The sequence below is a fragment of the Marmota flaviventris genome, chromosome 4, assembly GCF_047511675.1.
Source record: "Marmota flaviventris isolate mMarFla1 chromosome 4, mMarFla1.hap1, whole genome shotgun sequence".
NCBI classification, from domain to species: domain Eukaryota; kingdom Metazoa; phylum Chordata; class Mammalia; order Rodentia; family Sciuridae; genus Marmota; species Marmota flaviventris.
In genome coordinates, this window is record NC_092501.1 from 123,606,277 (window position 1) to 123,625,014 (window position 18,738).

Genomic DNA, 18,738 nt, shown 5'->3' on the forward strand with positions numbered 1-18,738 from the left:
ATGCTACTTACTGCCTCTCCTGTGATGATATTGTGACTGAATGCTTCCATAAATCCTCCAGGCTCCGTCTCCAGAATACATTGTTCTGATCTACTAGACGTTGTCATGTATTACTTTTCTTGCAGCCATATTTCTTGCAGCTATGACAGGCATGTGGCTTGTACCCAGGAGAAGCCAGGAAGAACCTCTGGAACTGACTGCCCTTGGCCAGGGGTCCTCAGACCAGCCTCTTGCTGTGGGGAGATGAGGCCCTCCTGTGCACTGTGTTCCCCAGACCTGTCGCTACTTCCCTCTCTATTGACAGGTGAGAAAAACAATCCTTGGTGGTTCTCCAGGAGTAAGAGAGACATTTGTCCCCAGCTCACATCACATTACCCTGTATCAGACCACTCCAGCTTTCCTACAAACACCCCCTTTCCAGTGAACCAAGGGATACTGCAGGTGCTCCTGGCACAGACCTGGTGAGGGGAATTCCTGGCCTGCTTCAAGCTAGACTTGAACCACCTCCCTCAAGTTTCTCCTTCCACTGGTCCTTTGTCAGACACTTCCTGTTTGTGGCACAATTTTATCTTCGTTTTTATTCTCAATTCTCACTTTTTATTACCTTACCACGACTATTTGGTTCCTTCCTTCCTAACAACCATCATTCCTTACATAAAAGATCACTTTTCAATCCTGTGTGCATCAGAATCACCTGGGGAGGGATGTGTTTTAATAACAGATACTTGCGCATTAACCCCCAGGCATTAGTATTTGTAGACAGTGCTCCAGGTGATTCCCGTGTGCAGCCAGGGCTGTGACCCACTCATTTATACCTCTTGTTATTGCTTACCAGTATCAGTTCTCCACATTACCATTGAACTTGGTATTTGCAAAATGCCACCAAGTTCCTTAATTGGTTATTTCTGACAAACTCATCATTGAAAATTTTAACATGACCTTTATTTACATTACTACTAAGAAAGGCTTGGAGAAGGGATATCATTTGCCAAACTATGTGCCAGAAACAACACTAAGACATTTCTAGGAGCTTCTGACTTCATCTTGCTATTTTTTTAAATTTTTAATCAGACACTAAACTCTCCTGCCAGGGATACCAGTTCTTATGCTCACAGGCTCCTTTCTCAGAGCCATTCTAATGCTTTGACCACCCAAATAATGACCCTCTCCTCAAAAGAGTGTAAGATGAGCTTGACTGTCCTCAGTAGGCCCAGAAAGTGGGAGTGTATAGAAGGATCCAAAGATATATTCAAGAAAGCTTGATATTTCATCCATGCAGACGGCTCCAGATCACATTCCTCCACCAGGCAAGGCAATCTCATTACTTCTTTTCATCCCTGTAGTTTGAGTGTTACAAAAATCCCGCTTTGGCAAACTCGGTCTTGTCTGAGTCCTTGGGCAGGTGAGTGCATGAATTGTATAAACTGTCTGAACAGCTAAATTATAGCAATTTTTCCTTGGGAGAGAGCTGTTCAGACATTAAAACTCTCTTTTATATTAAGCAAGATAACTTTTCTCACATCCGCCCCCCCCCCCACAAAAAACACCAGTTTTTGCTTTGCTCATTAAAATGATTCGTTTTGAGTTTCTGATGAGTATAATTTTTCAGGTAGCAATGTTTTATTCTTACCAGCAACTCCTTACCAAGCCCCTGCAAGTGCTGAAGCACCAGTTAAGCATTATTAATCAGACACTAAATGCTTTTAAACGGCTTTGCCTCTTTTTCTAATTGAGAAATAGAGCTGTTTGGGCAAGTTTATGAGGTGACCTTGATTAAATTAAAGAGGTCAGGGATGGAACCAACTTCAAACCCATATTCGATGATTTTTAAAAAATGACTTCCTTCCAATTAAGCAGGAATTAGCATGAAATATTTTGTTTCTGAAAGGTTAAAGGAATTCCTCTGAGAAGGCAGCTCTCTTGTTACTAGCTTTTTATTGAACATGAGAGAGAAAGTGCTATGGATGATTTTATAGAAAGTGCTTTGTTAACATGATGCTGATGATTTGGCATCCACTATAATATTCCTTAGGAGCCTAAATGTCACATAGAAGGGGCAAAAAGTCCAATTTAAATGTTAATTTATATTTTAAAAGCCCAAGGACGTAACAACTTTCAATTACAAAAAAAATCAAGATATATTTTCCTCTGCAATAATTTCAACCTATTTCTAATTTTCAAATGTTACCTTACTTATTTTTAAAATCTTCTTTCTCTTAGTTTCATCTTTTAACCTTGCCATACTCTCCTGGGTTTCAAGGACCTGAAAGACCATCTTATTCTTCCTGCCCTAGAGTCTGACATGTACTTAGGGATGCAGAATTCCACAGAAAAGGTGGACCAGACACATGGAGTCTACTGGACATCTCCGGAGGAGTAGCGGTTTTGAGAGAAACACCAGATAGGCTACTCTGCACCCCACATTTCTGCTCCTATCAATCTTAGAGTCAAGTAGACATGGATTCTAAATTGCAAGAAGGAAGAGGGGTGGTAAAGAGAGAGAGAGAAGGGGCTTTGAAGCCACATACCAGCTTTAGACTGGGAGCAAATCTCCATGAGACCTCAGGGTCCTTATCGCAAAAATGTGGTCAATGCTATAAAGATTAGATAATCGAGGGTTTTCTCCCCCCTTTTGGTCCACAATAAAATACAAAATATTCTCCAAGAGATGAAAAATTAGTTCTTGTTTTGATTTCCTGTTATTCATCTAACAAATGCATATCCACCTACTATTTCAAAAGCTGTGTACAAGGCAATGGGCTATGTATGGAGAAAGAAGGGTCCTGAGCTTATGTGGAGGAAGATTATCCAATTCAGCACATGTTCACCATTTTTACTTAAAATAAACACAAAAGCTTCTCTAGGGCTGAGAGTCCAGGTGAACAGATTTACACTTTTCAAATACTCTCAGCTTTCACAGTCCTTCATATTAGCGTTTTTCTGTCAGCCTTTGGCTGTGACTTTGAGAGCATAGAAAGCAGAGACTGTGCAGACGCATGATCTGGTGCTATTCCAGGAAAAGGAGAACTGATGACATGCTGCTAGGATTTTTTAAAGTGGAAAGCAAGACTCTCAAAATCAAAAACTGAGTCTCAATTAGTATAAGACCTTGTTTGCTAGCTAAATTTCCTCTTAACCTGGCACTGAGAGTCAAAGAATACTGTCCCAAACACATTGTAAGAATTCACTGAATATTTGCTTAATTTTATCCCTGCTTTGTATTATGATATCACTTAAGACAATTCATGGAGGTAAAGTGCTAAAGATAGAGGAATGGATAGCTTTAGGATGTTCAGATTATATAAACTCCACTGAAGATTTTGTTTTGCAGCACAGATATTTTAGGAAGTGACTGGTAAATCACTGAAAGATGAAAACTGTCATCCTACCTGCAAAAGATTTGCCAAATGTACCTTATAGATCAAGTTGCGCCTGAAAACCTGAAATCACAAATATCCAATATAAACGTTTTGTATTTAGTCAGCAACTCAACTGATTATTATTAGGGGTGCCAAAACTCATTTTTTTTTCTTATTGCATTGAGAACATTAGGGGAAAGAAGAAGACATATTACTTCCAAGACCTCTTCCAGATCAAACCTTCCCTGAGTCTGTGAAACTCAATAAGATTGATAATATTGTAGATACTCTTCCTCAGACTTCTATTTTTAAGATATATTGAGAGTACATCTCATAAAGCTAAGTCCTGGGAGTGGAAAACAAGGAGAGGCAGTTCAATAAGTCTTGAAATTAGATGGTGAGTGAATAAACTGATGATCTTTGTAGGCTCTCCCAGGCCCTGGGGTGCAGAGAGAACCAGGGATGAGAGAGAAAATTGAAGGACTGACATTGAAGCTCAAATCATTTCAGATCAACTATCAAGTGCATGCCTGTGTTCTGAGAAGCATCCTTGCTTTTCTCTTCATGATTTTAGAGGGTTAGGAAGCAGAGAACGTGGCTAAGATGGTGTGTGGTTCATCCGAGGAGACATGTGACTTGATGCTGCTCCTCCTGTGTCTCCACCTCTTCAAAGCATTTCTTCTCTTGCTGGAAGCCATGCAGAAGGCTCTGCTTTGTGGAAATAAATATCATTCAACTAGAAAAGGGATTGTGCCAATTTACTGAATTTTTTTTAAAGCTGCGATTTCTGTTGGAATGAACTTTAAAAACAATTTGTTGGTTACACTGACTATGTTGAAGAAAATCTCAAGGTAGCAGAAAACATAGAAAATTAAGAGTAAGCATAAATCTCATTCAGCTCTGTCTGGATTAGTATTTCAAGGTGATAAAGGTCTCCAGTCACCTTTGCCTCCAAATGGCATCATGGCTTCATGCACAAAGCAGGCATCCAAAACCCTTGGTTGATTTTACCTGATTACTGGCTCTCCTGTGAGCCTACTTAAGACATTTGAGAGAGATTCTGGAGTCTTTTCCCCATAAAATTCAGTGGTACCATTTTAAGGCAATTAGCTTGAAAAGAAGGAAGCTAATATTGATTCTAGATTTTCCACTACTCTCTTGAGCAAATAATATCACTTCTGGACATGGTATTGCATTTTCCTATTTGTGAGGAAGGGAAGAAATTCCAGAACATTTCTAAAGTCTCTCCTATATCTCAGGAGTCACATTGTCACCCATCTCCCAGTGTGTGAGAACACTTTCTACTGGGTTTAGAACTTGAATTGTTTCTTGGATCTTTCATTTAAAAGTTATGCAAATGTGATCATCCCTTGGGATAGAAAATTCTAATATTATGTGGTCTGGGATGGTAAGCATATTATTATGGTAAGTTAAATGTGGAAGTTCTCTCATTTAAAGCAAGAGAAGGCAATTCAGTAATCTTCTATCACCTGATATTAGCTGTCACTACTTTAGACTTGTTAAAAATGATTGGAAATGGAAAGGAGGGAATCCCCAACTAACAATTAGTTTTACCACAGAGTCTTCTAGGTAATTTTAAAATTAATATTTATTACAGTATTATTAAAATAACAGGTGTACCTACAGTAGAAATTCTGGAAATGCAAAAAGAAGAAAAAATAAACTCACCTGTAATCAAACCTTCTAAAGACAATCACTGAATATTTTAGCCCATATCCTTTCAGATTTTTCCCTAACACATGAAGTATGAAAACAACACATGTTTGGAATTATTTACATATGATGATTTCGAATTGCTTTTATCACTTAGCAATATATTGAGAACATTCTCTCATGCCATTATATAGTCTTCTAAATCATGATTCTTCATTGAGGCTGTTCATGGATGTGTCATTAACTAACCAGTACCCTAGTGTTGAGTATTTACATGATTAATCTAGGTATGGTGGTGTGTGCCTGTAGTCCCAGCTACTTGGGAGGCTGAGGCAGGAGCTCAGGAGTTCAAGGCCAGTCTTAGCAACACAGCAAGACTCCATTCTTGAAAATAAGGAAATGATAAATATTTACATGTTTCTAAAGTAATTCTGAGAACTGAAAATTTAGGCAGCTGCTTTAAGCTTTAATGACTGAACATGTCCCAAGAAAGTCAGGGCCTCTGGGACATAGGAACTCTAATAAGAGTCAGGGCAGGCTCATTTGCAAGAACCTGTAGTACCTGCCTGAAGCATTACAATTAGCAGAGTCTGCCTTATGACTTTTCCCCAGAAATGTTTCTCTTTCTTTTCTCTAGTGATGAGGAATCTAAATAAAATTCTTCTCTAGCAACTTCCCAGAAGCCTTCACCCTTTGTGTCCTGAAACTGGGGAGAAGAGTTGGTACTTAGAACCTCCTGGAATCAAGAGCATTCAATCGTGTACAAGAGAAGAGTCTCTAGACCTTTCTATGTGGGCGAGCTTACTATAATAATGTTTTATATTGCTATGAGCTTCAATTTCCAGGATGTCTAAGTACAAGATAAGTATCATATAATGGCAAGTGGAATTTCTGAGAAAAGGAAGAAAGTAAGTACTTTTTTCAATATCCTTTTTTCATTAGTTATATGGCTACTGGGAATTCTACAAGATGTCCTCTGGTGAAGGTCTGATACCTTTATGTCACCAACTGTGTTTAGATGAAGAATGCAATATAGAAGCAAAGGAGATTAGGACAATGATGTTCATCAGCAGCACATTACAAAGTGCTAAGAGGCTGGCAACAGAATATGTTTTAATATGGTGTGTTATTGATTCTTTTGGCTAATGTCCCATTTTACCAGCATTATGGTCACACTTCAAAATTTTAGATGGGGAGGAGAAGAATATCAATAGATACTACCTTCCCTCTACCAACTGGCTTACATATCTAAAATTTCTCAGCCATGTTCATAGCTAAGGGACCTAACAATGTGCTCTTGGAAGGACTCGTCCAGTTATCAGACTTTAATAACCTCAGGCACCTGTAACTACTTCAAAAGATCTTAGTTTCACCTTCTAAACTTGTTACATAGGAGGTCTGTCTGAAACCAAAATCATTTAGAATTATTGTTACTGATCTTTAAAAAATACATAGAAAAATATTTGAAGTTAATCTATGCCGAAGAAAAAAATAGAAATCAAAACATAACTGTATTATTTTCTTCCTTCTTCATAATTCTTAATCATTAGGTTTTGAAATGATGAAATTTTAAGAAAAGTGTGAAAGATGATATATCAAGAACTATGTAATGTTTTGAACAACCAACAATAAAAAAAAAAAAAAAAAAAAAAAGAAATTTTAATTTATGTGATAGACAATTTTTTAACTTAAAAAAATTTTCCCTGCTGCCAGAGGGCAATGGGTTGACCTACTGAAAGTATTTTCTATAAACATAGTAGACTCACTAGTAAGCACTTAACAAAATAAGTCAACATTAAAAAGGATGGTTCCTTTTTTTGTAAGTAGGAATTGCTAATTACTGTTTACAAACTAAAATAAAAAATTTGGAATAAATGCTACTAAGGAATTTGTTCCCATGTTTAGAGGGTGGGGAAGCTTACAAACTTACTCAGATTTTGTCATCTAAACTTCAAAAATATTCTGATTTTTTCCAGAAGTTGTGCAAACCACACTTAAATCCCAAAAACACTGTGTTAATTTTGCTCAAATGCAAGCTGAAAACATATTTTAACATCCTGTCAGAATGAGATACTAAGAGTGTCGATAAAATGACACTAAAATAAATGTAAATTTAGATTGCTGTTACAAGCGGCTTCTTGGCTCTGGGAGATGTTAGGTTGCTATAGTATTTTCCATAGCAACTTTGCATCTTATTACATAAATATTCCCTCAGTGTCCTTAAAGCCTACTAAGGAAATGGGATTAAATCTACTCTCCTATGTAATGGTCCTGAGTCAAGCCTTACCAGAATGAAATGCCCGGAAAACATAATCAACTGTAATCTAGATAATGGTGTTCCTGGAGGTTGAGAAGCATTGGGGCACGGCGGGCTGTACACAGCGGCCATGCTGTGACCCCGTGATGATCATTGGCCATTTGTCTGAACCCTTCCCAAGTAGAGGTCTCTTTAGCTCTCCCTTTCAGAAGATTGGTTGTTAACTTCCTTACACTCCTCCTCTGCCTGCTAACTGCCCATCAGCTCAAGCCTTCTACAAGGCTCACAGGGCTCATAGCATGAGGCAAGAAGCCAGAGCCTCACAGAGCGGGAATCTGCTCTGCAAATGCAGCTGGGAAAATGGGCCATTTGAAGAACCTACGCAACTCCACAATGGTAGCAACCAGGTGTGGACTGCTTAAGAAACTCAGCTAGGGCTCAGCTGAATTTTATGGAGGGCATCACAGTAGTTAGAGGGTGGGAATACTGGGGAGACGCAATGGCATTTAGCAACATGGGTCAATTTTATATGAAGTACAGGATTATGGAAAGTTTTGACAAGTATGACAGATGTCAGGAATGATGGCATGGTTAGGTGCAATATAAAAATAGGATCATGAAGTTTACACTGGAAATGTGAACTTATAAAGCAAAGGAACACAGTATGGTTGGGCAGCAGGAGGGCTTCCATTAAAAAGGAATCCTGTGCTGCAGGATCGATTTAATAGCATCTATCTCTTTGCATTTAAAAGGTAAAGCAATTTGCAAAAAGAAATGATTTTCTACATTTTTCAGAAGCATGTTCATTATGAAAAGCAAATTGTAACTACATAAAATCAGAGAATTGCAAAATTGACCCCAAATAAACATTTGTTTGAATTCCTTCAGCAAAATTAGCAAGACAGAAAGAAGGAAGCAGCTACTCAATCACCTTAGAAGATTCCTCCCACCGTCTTTCATCTATGTTAGTGCAATTAATCACTTTACTTTTCCTTGTTTGGCACTTAGGTTCCCAAAAGATGTTTGGCTGTGATCGGAAAGAAAGTGCTTGCCTTTAATTTGGTGGTTCCTGCTGGACATGCACCATTCTTCTATTTCTCTTTCAGGAGATAATGTCCCAGGCTGTCAATGAATGGGAAAACATCTTATCCTTCCAGGCTTCCACTCAACTATGACGTATGCCCCTGCTTTCCACATCTGCTGGTGCAGAAGCTCGAACCCTGGCCTGTTGTCTCCTACTGAGCCATCCCACTTTCCATGTGTCAGTGCTCTTGACCTTCTGCCAAATTCTGAGCAGCTCCAAAGTCAGCTGCTAAGATCACAGTCAACGCTTCCTACAAGGAAGCTAGTAGCAGCTGCCAGTAACATGGCCTTCTGCAGTCAGCCTCTTCAGTTGGCAATGAGAGCCTGGTCTGGCATTTAAGAACTCTCTTCTTCTGTGGCTGCCTGGTGGAGGGGGCCAGTGAGCTTCTTCCTAAGCTTGTGCCTGAAGATGATATCCCTGTTAGGTGTCCTTTAGTATTTTTCAGAAGCAATGCCATGCAGGAAATGAGCTAAATCAGAAAACCAAAGATAGTCCTGGTATTCAAAGAAATCAAAGGGAGGACCAGAAAAAGCCTTATACATAGTAATTGTTTAACCTAATATTTCCAGCTACATATAAAGGTATAAAGACTGAATACTGCTAATTCCAACTGAACTTAACTGAGTCCCTAACTTGACTTAGTTGGCTGAAAGACCTGGAAAATCCTTGTTTGACTTCTTAGTGGAATTTAAAACACAACAAAACAAACAAATAAACAAAACCACCTCTGTTTCTATGTTGTGAATTTCCATGGAAAACTGACAACTCAGAGAACACTCTTCATGATTAAAAGAGTGTTTTCTCCTTTAAAGAGCTTAGAGTTTAAATGAGGTGTAGTTAAAATCCAGGAGCATTTGCTTGTGTATTATGGAATGATTTAAGGGTTTTCTATTAAGCAAAAGCTATTTTAGTTTCACTCTTATAAAAAATTTTGTGTTCAGTGTACATTCATCAAATGTTGGGTGGGGCATGTACACTGGGTAGTGACATTCATTTGGGTTTATACTAAAGTTAATTTTCTGACATTAGGATACTTGTTATTGGCCAATGTACCTTTATTAACTTAAAATTTTCTTTTCAAAAGGCATCTCGCGCCCTGGAGGGCAGGAGTGCCACATCTAACTCCACCTGGGTCCAGAGTGATTTAGTGTGAGAAGGTGCTCTGTGAATATCGGAATGTCGTCAAATCAGAATGTTGTCAATAATTAGAAGGATGCCTATACAGCATGCAGCACTGAGTTTCATTTAAAGTTTTACACATTTTGGGGAAAGAAATCATGCTTTTATTTAAACATGCTTCTTAACACTTGCCATTGCCATTTAAATTTAATCAGAGCAAATGTTCACATCTTCCTCATGATGTTTGGGCAACGGCAGCAAAAACACTAAGAACAGATGAAGGGAAATAGGCAAGTGAAATCAACAACCTTTAATTCAGCTATTACCTGGGGATTGGCCCAGGGCTAGGTGCTGGAGAAGAGGGAGATAACAAGTGGAGTTAACACTCACTGGGCACCTATTTTAGGTTGGGCATTATCTCTAAAACCAGAAGTGCCTGACATGCATTGGCTCATTTCACTCTCTCAACACTAAAACTAATCAGGTTCTGCCATGGCAGGTCTTACAGCCTAGGACAGACTTCCTCTGACCCTTCTCCTTTTCCTTCCTGGTGCACATCTGCCCCACCCCCACCATGGACCTAAAAGAGGGGGGTGGATGAAGGAGGTGAGGGAGGAGGAGGAGAGAGGCAGGAGAAGTCACAGGAGAGAGGGGAAGAAAGAGAGGGAGGAAGTGGGGAAAAAGAGGAAGAAGGATGGACCTGCCAACTAAACTGTCACACATCTGAATTTTTATAAAAATTTATCTTCACAGTCTTCCGAGTGGGACACCAGTCTTCTTGAATGGCTGATTTCATAAATCCATCATGGTTTTCAAACTTGTGAACAAATTCATTTCCAGTTTTATCAGTATCTTAGTTTTGTTCCAACAAACTGCTTTCCCCTCTTAAGATGAGTGGATGAGGAAGGGTGACTTGCCTGCCCAGAATCACGAAGTAGTTAAACTGAAGAGCCCAGGAACTCCAGCTAAAGACGTCCTAAATCATTTTATGTAGTAAAAGGTAAGACTAGAATGTAATATTCTTCATAATCAGAAATGGAGAGATATATTGAATATTTTGAATATCACTTTAAATATATTTAATATTTTTTGAATATCATTTTTTGTTTTTTTTTAAGGTGTTGGGGATTGAACCCAGGACCTTGCACATCCCCAGCCCTTTTAATAATTTTATTTTGAGATAGGGTCTTGATAAGTTGCAGAGGCTGGCTTTAAACTTGCTATCTCCCAACTTTACTCTCCCAGTTGCTGGGATTACAGATTTGTGTAAGACTCCAATCTTATTTCTTGTATTTATTCATTTTTTGTATTTAAGACTCCAATCATGTCATCTTGCCCAGCTTGATCATTTAAAAAAAAATGATTAAACCCAAGGTATCATCAAGTCCTTACAAAATAAACTGTGCCTTTTCTGGAAACAAAGGCAATTCTCTCCATCTCCCCCAGAAAGAAACCCCTGCAGGGTGGTCTCTGTTCTAGAGGGGAGATGACAAGCAAAGTGGGGCACTGGGATGCCCAGACCTAAGCACCCTGTAGGACTACGGGCCCCCTATAAACAGCCACCAAGGACTTTCTTCCCTAGAGATTCCGAGAATTCCTGGTTTAGCTACTTCCCTAATAGAGCTGAGGTAAAATTCCTGCTGTGTTAGCAGAGAGGACATGAACAAGGGATTCCATAAATACAGAGGATTTCACACCTTCTTCCACATCTGGCAATTCCAGTGAATCAGACTACTACATGTTGAGGCCAGCTTCTGTGCAGGTTAGCGGCAGTTGCAAATTTGTACCTAAAATGAGTAGTGTGTCACCTAACAAGATACACTGGGTGGGGGGGGGCGGGGGTGGTTTCCTCCAGCTTCCATTCCTTGCTTCAAGCAGCAGTGAGCAGGGATTTGGTTTAGTGAAAAAGACCAGAAAGGATTCTTGCTGTCAGGCCATGTCCCTGAAAACCCAGGGCTGAAAGAAAAACAACTGCCTGCCTTTGGGCAGGATCTTCAGGGCCCAGTGGAATGAAAAAGGCTAGTTGCTTCTCCTTCTCTTTAATCAGTCCTGTGCTTTCTTCAGAAACCACATGCCATGTCCTCGGTCCATTTTGAAAAAGCACAAAAAAGACTTTGAACTGCTCGGGGCCTGGCATTTGAACTCCAATTCTTTCATCGCTTCCCTCAGTACGTGGTAGAGAACATGTGCTGCATTTGTTCATTAATTCTGCTGACCAAGTAACAGGCCTGGTGAAAGTTTTTAAAAGTTCAAGTTAGACTTCCTGCTCTCATCAGATGCCTGGGGAATAAACTAAGAGACGTCTGGGAACAGTACTCTGCAGACAAACCTCCGGAGGATCGCTGGCCCCAGGCCAGGGGAGAGGTCTTTGACATCTCCAGGGACACTTCAACTGCACAGGTCAGGAGCCAGTCCTGGAGGTGGATATGTGCTGCCAAGGCTAGCTGGGACCTCTCAGTGGGCGTACTGTTCAGAGTCATTCTTATTCTAGTCCTATCCTGAGCAGACTCTGAAATTATACACATTTCCTCTTTGGACAATTGACAGGTTATTTAAAAAGAAATGTCACCACCAAAAAGAAAGAAAAAAAAAGCCACAAGTTCAAATCAGAATTTCTGATCGACTCAATTCTTTTCTTCTACACCTACCTTGTAAGGAAATTAAGACTCCAAGTTGCATGTCAACTTGCCTCTCATCTACAAACTTCAAAAACAATAAAAGCTGGTGTTTTTTCTTTCATTGTGAGAAAAAAAAAGTTTTATTTATCTCAAGATCTCATTGAATTTAAGAGAATCAAACCAGTACTCCCTTCTTTTGACATATGGAGGTTTATGGAATAGAAATGCTGTGAAGAAGGTGGTTCCCTCAAAAACAAACCCAAACCTGATAGTGAAACACTCCTGAGAAATGTGAGATCAGCTTAATAAGAGACATACATTGACACACAGACGCTGGGCTTATTTTTTCAGACAAAGGATATATGGCTTCAGAAGGGGTGGCATGGTGCCTACTTGTATGCTAAGCTTCTGAAAGATTTATGTGAATGGAATTTGAGGATGAAAGCTCTACTTTGCTAAGACAGTGGTTCTCAAACTTCCTCTAGCATCAATCAGGATCCCCTAACAGGGTTTAAACCACAGAAGGCTGGATCTTATTTCCCTTCCCCATAGAGTCTCTGATTCAGTAGGTCATGGGTGGGGCCTGAGAACTTATATTTTTAATACATTCCTAAGTAATGCAGATGTTACTAGACTGGGACCACACTTTTGAGAAGGACTGCTTTAAGGAAATTAAAATCCCTTCCATGTGGCCTGGATGCAGGAGTTTGCTCATGACCATCCTAACCATTTTGCCATCTCAATGACCTGATCTTTTTGCAATCTTGGTTTTGACTTCTGAAGGAGTCCAGGGACAGCCACCCTACATACCCCCCCCCCCCCCCCCCCCCCCCGCATACTGATTGTTTTAGCTTAGAGAGCAGCAGGTACAGGAAGAGGCTTGGCTCTGATACCTCCTTGTTGGCTAGGAGTCCAGACCCTCAGAAGAAGAGAAGGATTCCCTCTGGTCCCTTCCCTGAGCTTTCATTGGCTAAACTCATTGCAGGAAGTGAGGCTGAAGTCTGTAAACTCACCTGGACACTTTTTGTCATACATCATTGTCTTCTATTTGGTCCCATTCAACATTCCAAAGAGAACCATTTAAAATTCATTATCTGGTCTATAGACCCAAGGAATTTATCCTTGGCCACTGTGTTTCTACAAGCCCACTGAGTGCCCCTAGAAACAACTGACTATTCCTCTCAAAACTGTCTATATTCTCCATCCTGCCCCTCTATGGTAAAGGGGTACATAGGCTTCTGAGCTGTGGGGGGTGGTTACACACTGTGATCACTTCTGTGAATCAGAAGTTTGTGTCTCTTTTTCTCCTGTTCTTTCTGTTTATTTTCAGTTCATTTCAGTGAACTGTCAGAGGGTGAAGGAAACTCTTTCCTTTTTCTCCTACTCTTCTACCGACAAATTAGCAGAGATCCTTTTTCTAGTCTCCTGCAATCTTTCTGTTAAAAAGCCTTAGACAGGTGTGTGCTTTATTCACTGGTACCTAGGAGGAGACAGAGCAAATCTATACCATCTCTCTAATTTTCTTCTCTGGTAATGGTGGCAATTGTGGGTCTTCTAGATCCTTTATTTATCACCCTTCCCCTCAGACAAGCTGTCTCCCTTGGTGTCTCAGGTTTGAATGAGCATTTTACTTGCCTGCTCTTATAATATCAAAGAACTTATATACAATTCTAGGAGAGAGTTTTAATCAGCATCTCAGATTAGACAGAACACACAAAGCAAGGCTCTCTCTAAGCTTCTCCTTTTTATAATCTAAGGAGTGGCGCCCCTCGCTTGGTGCCCAATGGGGCCATCCTTTTGATTACAGGTTAGGGGAACTAAAATTTATTGGGGAAAAAGTCTAATTTTCCAGCGTGTTGGCTCATAGGCTAGAGAGAATCTTTAGGGATTAAACAATTCCCAAGTAACAAGTACATGGACTGAAACCAAATTTTATCTGTATTTCAGCTTCAGGTGTGGCTGCCACCCTCTGGAAAAGGATTTTTATGGGAACAGGCAAACATCCCTAAAAAAAAAAAAAAAAGTCTAATGGCCCCAGATCTACATATGGAGAAATAACTGGAACAACTTAAATCACTATGTTCCTAAGACTTTAAAGTTCTATTAATAAAGGCAGAGTCAGTCAAACACAAAAGTATAGTGTAACTCAAAAGTGAGTTATAAGGCTATTTCCCAGGACTTATTCTCCATCTCCAGATTCAGACACTCATTACGATACCTTGCGGGTATGTGGTAGTTATCAGCATTACCTGACTCATCGACTCTCATTTTTTTAGTAGGGCTGTCACAATTCTCATCATCAGACATTTCCATTTCTTCTTCACGACGGATGCCCATGAGCTGCTCACTTTGAGCGTTTCGGAGCTCCTGAAAGCAGAAGATACATGACTATCAGAGTCATGGACACAGCCATCCTACCTCTTCCCACTGGTCTTTGGGTATATTAAGACTGACATATCAATGTTCAGAATCTGAAGCTTGGACCCAAGCATCATTTCACCTAATCTGTGATGAAGTTCTAAGGGGGCTAGAGTAATAAAAAAAAAAAAAAAAGGTTAAAAGCTTTGGTGTCACACTTGAGATAAATCCCTAATCACCAAGGCCTCGTGACAGGCCCTTTCACAAATTTTTAAATCTCTCTTCAGTCTCTATTTCCTCATTTGTTAGAAAGGGGGGCATTAATAATCTAGCAGGGCTGTGGCAAAGTTTACATAGAAATACCTATTACTTAGCTAGCACAGCTACTGGTAAGGAACCTGAGCAACAGAAGTTTAAAAGAGCCTAGTCTATCACTGGCCCTGGGGTAACTTTAGGAACATTCTTAGCCTCAATTTGTTTTCTGGAATAATTTGATGCTACGAGTTTTGAGGATGAAATGAGAAAATGCAAATACGAGTCTTAGCATCACTCTAGACACCTGGTGTGCTAAGCTGATGATACTGAGCTATTTTCACACGAACGTAGTGCCTTGCATGTATGTATGTGCCTGTGTGTGATTACACACACGTGCACACTCACAACATTCAGATATCCAAAGTTTAAAATTCTAAAGATAGTAGGGAACAAAATAAAAACAGATGTTTCTCATTTTGGGTTTCACGTTATCACGTTGGGGCTATGGTTTTTGTGGTGATGGCTGATTGTTTCAGCATTGCTTTTAGAGCCTACTTTCTCTACTAATGAGGGGCGTGGCTGCAATCAAGTCATTCAGTTTCTTCGAGCCTTTTTCCATTCACCCATAAGCAGGGGATAATAATAATACAAGGCTGTTTGAATACAATAGTATACAGGAAACCTCACTGAATAAAGAATTACACGTTAAATTTTTTACTACTGTGTCTCAAATCAAGACATTGTAATCATTCCCTTTAAATAATTACATCATTATTTTTTCCCAAGATGCATGTTATATATTGTGACTCCTCATTCATTCTGTCGTCTTACATGTATTGTCCTCGAAAAGTCTTACAGGGAAAAGTCTCCATTATTCTATTTTCCTTATTTAAATTGGAGCCTCAATAAAAGTCAAATTGTTAAAACAATAAATTAATTTACTACACTTAATTTATTAGTGGCATGACTTTAAACATTGTTCCATTGCCCATCATCCCAGATGGTTGGTCCTCTCAATTCTTTGCTCCCCTTAGCTCTTAGAATTTAACTACACATGATGGAAAGGAAATTATTGCTAACAGTATTTGGTCACTTCTGCACTCTGGGAATCACAATTGCAGAGGACAGGAAAGAGGGAAGGCAGAGAGGCAAGGTCCTGGGAGGGGCCATCACAATGCCTGAGAGGCCCAGGGATGACAGACAACACCTCCTTATGGGACCAGGCCACCTAGAAGAAATAAGTGCCAATTCTGCTTTAAATAACATCATTGGATCTTGGAGGTGATGTCACCCATGATTGGTGGGGAGAAATTTGGGTGGTGGACAGCTAATTTTTTTATTGACAAAGAATCCAACTGCCCAGAGGGGTGGCTTGCAAATACTTAAAACAAAGAAAAGTCAGGTGGAAAGAATAACAAGGCTCAAAGGGCCTGTTGTTTAGTCCCTACATTAATGACAAACTGTCACACCACAGCTGTTTTTGTGGGGAAGGGTGGCAGAACAGGAAAACATGGGGTGGGGGCGCTGAGGGTGTTTCCACAGGGTGCCTCTGTATCAGCTGTAAATCACTAGTACACTTTAATAAATCCGTAGAGGTGCTGCAGATAATTAACAGATGCTGTACATGTGAATGTGGGGGAAAAAATCAAGCCAATTATCAAGCTTATATGCAACTGAGAAATCATCCACAATGTCAAATTACCAACTGGTATTTAATCAATTAAGCGACATGTAGGAGAGAAACTCAAAGGTAATTTAGAGTTCCATGTCTTAATGTAAACCTAAAGAGGTAGCAGAGTGGCAGGAGGCGTGAAGCCCTTTTACAGGTGGACCTTTTGGACTGCATTCTACCCGTCCCTCTGCAGGGCACATTTCCACTTCCAGGACCAAGCAAAGCAAGCAGGCTTCCTTAGACCAGGGCTAGAAGCCCTGAATGTCCTGCTCTGGACAGCCCCAGTCTGGGGGGAGGCAGGAATAAGGGATGGTGGTGGGGGAAGTCAGACATGACAGAAGGCATGATTTAGATCAATATCTCTATCTGCTGACCTCCCATGCCAATAATGGTCTTTTCATGCCCATGTTTATTCAATACCATGCTACCTGCCTTTCTCTTAACATTTCTTTTAAAATTTTTGGCTTTTATGTGAAGGAAAAAAATTGTATACTGATCATTCCCAAATCTGGATCATAGTTTATAGATTCCAATCTGTGTTTTCATCTGCATCAAAAATAGAGGACTCTGTCCCTCTTGAAAATAACCCTTGACTTGGGTCTCAATTCCGTTTTCAGGGAGAACATCAGGCAAGTGCCCTTATTTTGGGGGCCCTGAAAAAACTCATGAGAAATCCCATCTCCTCCTTGCTCATAATCCTAAATAGAGGAACAGAACTGTATCAGTCACCAACCACCTTCTTAGGCACTAGTGAACAAAATTTTTAAAATGCCCTTAACAATAAATTGCACTAGCATTTTAAGTGTCCCATTATTGTGAAGTCATTCAGTATTCACCATAATAATGGTGATAATAAAGAATCTATTTGGTATTCATGTGGATGTTACATCCTGTGCCACTGGTATTCAACTGTAATTTAGCATTAGTAAATGAGCACTTAAAATGCTACCCAGATGATTGATACCATAGTACTTTGTGGTTCCTCAAACTCTTTGTGAAACACTTATTTTACAAGTGTGAGCCAACATCATTAAATAAATAAATCTTACCTTCTATAAGTTTGTGATTTTTGAAAGAGGGGAATATCATTTTGAGAACTTTAATATTAACATGCTAGAGATGAAGAGGCATCCAAATGAAAAACATTCTTTCACTTACAAAAAAAAAAAAAAAAAACGAAGCAAACAAAGACAGTATACTTACTTTGAAATTACAGGTTCAAAGCGTACACTACACTGTGGAGTTAAAAATAACAGCTGGATGACCAATGACTAATGTGACATTTTGGTCTGTCTAGGTGGCAAGGTGGGCTCCTTCCCTGAGGATAGATACTCACACTTCACACATGCACTGATGCTGAAGGGCCGACATCACACCCTTGTGACGTTTGCTCTGGGGAGATGTGTATAGAACCTGATGGCTTGCACAGGGAACTGACACTGCTTGTGATGAGAAGACATGGATGGAGAGGCATACCTGCCATTTCTAGCCCAAAGAACAAACTGTCATCTTGAAGAACACTGGAAAAAAAAATTGTACTTTTGTCCTATGTTAAGTTTACACTTTTCTTCAAACTAATTCGTTAGGAAAAATATCTTGGCTTACTTCTGAGTTCTGTACTATCAATGGGAAAGATTCTCTTCTCCCTTTGTAGGGGAGAGGAATGTTCTAAGTGTTAAGTCGGCTGCTCTTCTTGGGGAAGGAACACGTCTGAGCTGACAACAAGACAGGACAACAGCAGGAGGACTGCCCACTGTCACAAAAACTGTAGTGGCTGCAGCCACACTATTCTCTGCCAATCCAGCTGTGTGATGGTGGTTAAAAAGTAAAAATAAAATCACCAACCTCAGAATGCTTTCGCCAAATGTCTATGTTCTTGCGCTGAGCTTTCGAGAAATGGTCCCAAGCTTTTTGTCTGGTGGAAGCGTTGAAAACGGCCACAATCTGCTCAACTTTGGTGAACAAGGAAGTCAAACAAGACAAGTAATTTATGTTGTGATCACTATAGGGAAGCAAAGCAAAGACACTAGGAGTCTATGGATGATGTCACAGTAGCTACAACATCATCAATATCCATCCAATTTGTGCCTTTATGTACTTACATTTTTAGCAAGGTTGGGGATGTCTCCCTTCAAGTCTGTCTCCATAACTTAAGGTTAAAACAAATTCCAAATATGACTGGCAAAAGGTCATGGAGATCTACTTCCAAATGTTTTCTGGCTCTTGTTTAAAATGCGATTTAGTAGGTCTATATACCTAGGTCTATAGATATATAGACTCCGTTATTGGCATATGAATAAAGATAAAGTAATGCCTGTTTAAGAGCTTAGAAGGGAAGCCAG

At 39.8% G+C, this 18,738-nt stretch overlaps 1 protein-coding gene across 5 annotated transcripts in view; it reads right to left on the reverse strand.

Annotated features, from left to right (window-relative positions):
• Enox1 (ecto-NOX disulfide-thiol exchanger 1) overlaps nucleotides 1-18,738 on the reverse strand; it is a 538,862-nt gene that overhangs the window by 116,934 nt on the left and 403,190 nt on the right. For all 5 annotated transcript variants that reach the window (XM_027928919.2, XM_071610779.1, XM_071610780.1 and 2 more), the window contains 2 exons: nucleotides 18,242-18,348; nucleotides 14,361-14,478 (listed from right to left, as the gene is read on the reverse strand). In XM_027928919.2, coding sequence (XP_027784720.1) covers nucleotides 14,361-14,478; nucleotides 18,242-18,348 — 225 coding nt within the window. The remainder of the gene's footprint in view (nucleotides 1-14,360; nucleotides 14,479-18,241; nucleotides 18,349-18,738) is intronic.